Raw genomic sequence first — 4545 nt, 5'->3', positions numbered from 1 at the left:
TCTGTACTTTACTTCGCTATTTAAATTTATGTCAACTTTCACTTTTACTCCACTACATTTCCTAGATAAAATGTATACTTTTACTCCGATACATTTCCACTAAGCATCTTCGTTACTCGTTACTACAAAATAAAATGATCAGAAGAAGAAATGTGAGCGACTGCAATAAGGGAGGTTTGGCGAATCACTTCTCCTAGATTCGCACACTCCACACGCTCTATTTCAGCGTAATGCTTATTTGTTGCCAAAAAGGCGGAGGAAGCACAACTGAAACCGCCGGCGCCATGGAAGCACCAACTGGAGGACCTCCCGTTATCTTAGACGACCACCCCGACGATAGTGGTGAACTCGGTGAACAGGTTGAAGATAACGTTATACACCCGTGGCCGTATTTGCAAGAAATGTTTCTGTACATTGGAGTGAAAGATTCTTCCTACCGGATGAAGTGCCTCTTATGCCTACCGAAAGTCACTGAAATTTTGGCATTCAAGAACATTCCAACCTGAAGAAGCACATCGAGGTAGGTTAAATTAATAGTTAATAGTTCAACATTAGTTATCATAAGCCGTATCAGATCTGGCTAGCTAACGTGATGGCCAGGCTAACGTCTGCTTGTTTTAAGCATGGCTAATTAACTGACATGGCGCACATGTTAAAACCCCCTCAGCTGTCCTAAATCCACTGTAAAACACGGCTTCAATGGGCTTTTTGCTTTTATAAAACGGTTACTCCATTAAAATATTCATTTTAATATTTGTTTTATTCATAAAATAGACACCAGCAACAAAAAAATATAACGTTATAACACATGTATTCCTCCGCCAAGCAATGTAGTTCCAAAGAGGTTGCCAAGCAACAAAGCAAACAAATCAACAGAATCAAAATTTCTGTTTCTTTTTTTCTTTGATGTCAGCTCAAAAAATATGCTGTTTGTTTTTTGAACTTAAGAGAATTGTGCCTGAAAAGTCCTGGAAAAGACTAATTTTGTGAGAGTGAGATTAAGAAGATACCCTGAATATGCTTCATGCTTTACTATAAGAAAGCCACAATAAAGTTCACAATCAAAGTTCTAACCGCTTGCTTTAAACATTTTTACTTTTTACTTTTACTTCAAATACTTAAGTACATTAAATATCAGAAAATTACTTTTGGTACTTAAGTACAGTATATATCAGATACTTTAAGACTTTTACTTAAGTACTATTGTAAAAGGTAACTTTCACTTCTACCAAAGTATTTTTCTAGTACGATACTTTATACAACACTGATTTTTAGCAATGAAACAATATATTAACCAAGAAAGCTTTTGTTAACTATAAACTGGTAACTAAACAGTATGTTCTATATTGTGTCTTAATAAATGAGAGATGTTTTTGGAGCAATGGAAAATGGTTGGGTTAAAATTTTTTCTAGCCATTTTGATGTGGTAAGGGGTGTGAAAGTATAAAAGTTAAGGTGAAAGTGCATATGTGCATCAGTCGTCTGGAGCAGAGGCCGATGGACACATGGTAAGGCTACAGTCTATAGTCTAATCTATAATCTACCATTATTTTTTAGCACGCGTTAATGGATTTATAGTGTACCCATCGTTCACTTTTACAGGGGAATTCAAAGTACAAGGATCGTTTTGGAAGACGACTGATGATGAGATACTGCTTAATTGTTTTGCTCTCCTCAACAATAGGTAAATGTACCTACATTTCTTTTTACATATTAAACAACTGTTTATTTACAACCTATTTAACACTAAATAACACTTTCAACTCAAAAGGTACCTGTTGTGTGCTTCATTTTGCAGTCTGCTCTTCTGATGTGGATGTTGTTCAGGAGAATAATGTAACAATAGTTCGAGCTGGAGTGGATGTGAACCTTACTTGCACATTTTCAAATGTTCTGCAATCAACAAAAGCATGGTTTAAACAGACGGCTGATGGAAAATCTTTACAAATTGTATCTATATATTTAAATCAACAACCCAGTTGGAATGAGGACTTTGAGAAGACAAATCGTTTTAATGTTATTAAAGGAGACGATCATTTTAATCTGACTATTTTAAAGATAAAGCCTTCAGACTCAGCAACGTATTACTGTGTAGTCTCGTTATATCACGCAATTGGAATGGGTGCAGGAACCAGATTACTTGTCAGGGGTAAGTTTTCTTGTTTGTTATTGTAGCTTTGTTTGGTTTGTGGTGTCTTATTTTTTGTCCTTATTATTTCTGTCTCTCTTATGTCCCTTTTAAAGATGCAGCCATAGGCAGAAACATAACTCTTCAGCAGTCTTTGATAGACACGCTTCATCCAGGAGATTCTGTGAGTTTGCAGTGCAGCATCTTCACTGAGAGTTGTTCTGGAGAACACAGTGTCTACTGGTTCAGACAAAGCTCGGGTGAATCTCAAGGAGTGCTTTACACCAAAGGAGAGAGAAATGGTCAGTGTGAGAACAGCACAGAGACGCGAACACAGAGCTGTGTCTACAATCTCTTCAAGAGCAACATCAGTCTCTCTGATGCTGGGATTTACTACTGTGCTGTGGCCACATGTGGAGAGATACTGTTTGGAAAAGGAACTGAACTAAATTTTAGAGGTAAGATGAAGGTTAAATAAAATATTATTGTTTTAAAATGCTGAAATGTTTGGTTTGATCTTCCCTTTGAGCATATGATTAATATACTACAGTACACGATGCCGAATTTATCTAATAAATGTAAAAAATATTATCTAAGAAGTTAAAAATCTTTTCTTTTTTTTACTTTTTTTAAGAGAGCGGTTATGTGAATCCAACTCTTATTGCTCTTGGAATTTTAAACATATTTTTTTTGGCCCTTGTTGTTTTTCTGGGAATAAAACTATGCATGGGTCAGAATAAAGGTAAAACTTTCTGAACTTATCTTTTTTAACTTTTTTAATTAATTTATTATAGTAATTTAATATAACACATGACTGCTGTTTATAATGACAAGACTGTTTCTTGATTTCCTAAAGCACCCAAACCTCTGGAGAGTCTAGTAAGTATTTATTCTATTTGAGATCTTAAATGTAGAAAGACTGCATTTAATCTGTGTATCAATTTAATGTTAGATTTTGTTTTATTTTATTATTATTCATATTTAAATATTACAGTAAGTATAAAGGATAAAAACTTTATTACTTTTGGTGTATTTTATGCCATATCACATGTCCTTTTCTTCTCATAATTGGAGTTTCTTTTCTCTCTTAATATTAGAATGAAGACACTATGAATTATGCATCCATTAGTTTTGGTCAGAAACCTCTGAATACTAGAAGAGCCAAAGCAAAGATCAGTCAGGACCAGTCTCTGTACGCACGGGTCAGATCACACCAGTGACATTCAGAGCTTTAGAGGAATATTCGACTTCTACACTGTAGAAATGTTTCCATCATTGTCTCATAACATTTTTGGCTGCATACGTTTAACTTGTCAAAATAATTTCTGTCAATTCTACTTATCTTCAAAGTATAGCCAAGGATTTTTAGTGTAATGAATTATCACTGCTGACACAAATTTGATTTTCATTTGAATTTGGCAGCAATTGCAAATATACTGGGCAACTATTTTCTAAAAGACATTTGTAATGTATTATAGTTGAATCTATAATGCCTATAAGGATCATGTTCAGGGTTTTTCCTAAAAGTTAAAATAGAGTGTTTTGTTACCTCAGACAACAGTAACTAACAATGTCATTAAAATATGCAAGATACAGGTGGTCATTTTAAATGTCTTTAAATGTTATTGTGCTATTTAGACTTTATACTGTATATTGTTAGATGTATGAATTTGTTAGGCATAGTAAGGTTTGTTAGATTGTGTTATTTTCTGGGCAACTTTGAAAATGTATGTTATGGTATGTTCCGTAACATGTTCAATAACATAATTTTGTGTATGTTTGTTTCATTTACATCTTCTAAATGAATAAATGTATATGTGCATGTCATGTGCATTTATTCATGTGTTCATGTGTGAGTATTCATGTGCATTGTCCTATTGTGGTGTTTGCAATTCACACTGAGGATTGAGAGAAACTGATGGTGGAAATTGCGTTGTTTTTTATTCCTTTGATTCAAATGACAGGTTCCTGGTGCTGGTGTAAAGTATAGTTCCATAGCGAAGTATTTGTGCACATTTTGTCTTTACGGCAAGAATTATTCAAACATTAACTTGCTGAATGCTGAATTCAACTCATGGTCTCTACTGCTACCTAGTGATAAGAGAATATTGGTATCCTGCTCCTGCTTTTGAAGTTATTTATTGTTCGGCTACACAGTTGTCTGCTCAATAAAGCTGTTCCATTGCTTTTTGCTATTGCACGTGTTAGGACATCCTCATAAATTAGGATTTTTTTCTTTTCAGTAAAGTGTTGTAGTGGTGTTTGTTCCTATAGCAAAAAAAAAAAAAAAAAAAGATTTCTGGACAATTGCAATCATTGCAAAGCCAAGCCAATTAGATGCTTATTTAAACAAATATTTATGATGGTATTGTCTGTACTTTTTTGTATATGTTTTTGCAGTTTTATATTGCTTTTCC

General features: G+C 34.0%; 1 protein-coding gene across 2 annotated transcripts; it reads left to right on the top strand.

The window, feature by feature from the left end:
- The first annotated feature begins 975 nt into the window (after positions 1–975).
- Positions 976–3967, top strand: LOC131543586 (uncharacterized). 2 transcript variants are annotated; one of them, XM_058781069.1, is made up of 7 exons: positions 976–1508; positions 1603–1684; positions 1799–2149; positions 2245–2586; positions 2763–2870; positions 2985–3007; positions 3226–3967. In XM_058781069.1, the coding sequence occupies exons 1-7, from the start codon at positions 1506–1508 to the stop codon at positions 3346–3348; spliced, it is 1032 nt and encodes a 343-aa protein (XP_058637052.1). In that variant the 5' UTR covers positions 976–1505; the 3' UTR covers positions 3349–3967. The 2 variants fall into 2 exon arrangements, with proteins under 2 accessions (XP_058637052.1, XP_058637053.1); XM_058781070.1 differs by lacking the exon at positions 2763–2870 and having other exon boundaries at positions 978–1508.
- The last annotated feature ends 578 nt before the right edge of the window (positions 3968–4545 follow it).

Source organism: Onychostoma macrolepis, chromosome 07 (genome assembly GCF_012432095.1).
Source record: "Onychostoma macrolepis isolate SWU-2019 chromosome 07, ASM1243209v1, whole genome shotgun sequence".
Taxonomy (NCBI): domain Eukaryota; kingdom Metazoa; phylum Chordata; class Actinopteri; order Cypriniformes; family Cyprinidae; genus Onychostoma; species Onychostoma macrolepis.
Note: the sequence above shows the minus strand (reverse complement) of the source record. Positions and strands in the feature narration are given on the sequence as shown.

Bases quoted from the DNA above. Each gene is read 5' to 3' on its own strand.
- LOC131543586 (XM_058781069.1), top strand. The intron at 2,587-2,762 runs GTAAGATGAAGG...ACTTTTTTTAAG, and splicing joins AACTGAACTAAATTTTAGAG to AGAGCGGTTATGTGAATCCA. The intron at 3,008-3,225 runs GTAAGTATTTAT...TCTTAATATTAG, and splicing joins CCAAACCTCTGGAGAGTCTA to AATGAAGACACTATGAATTA.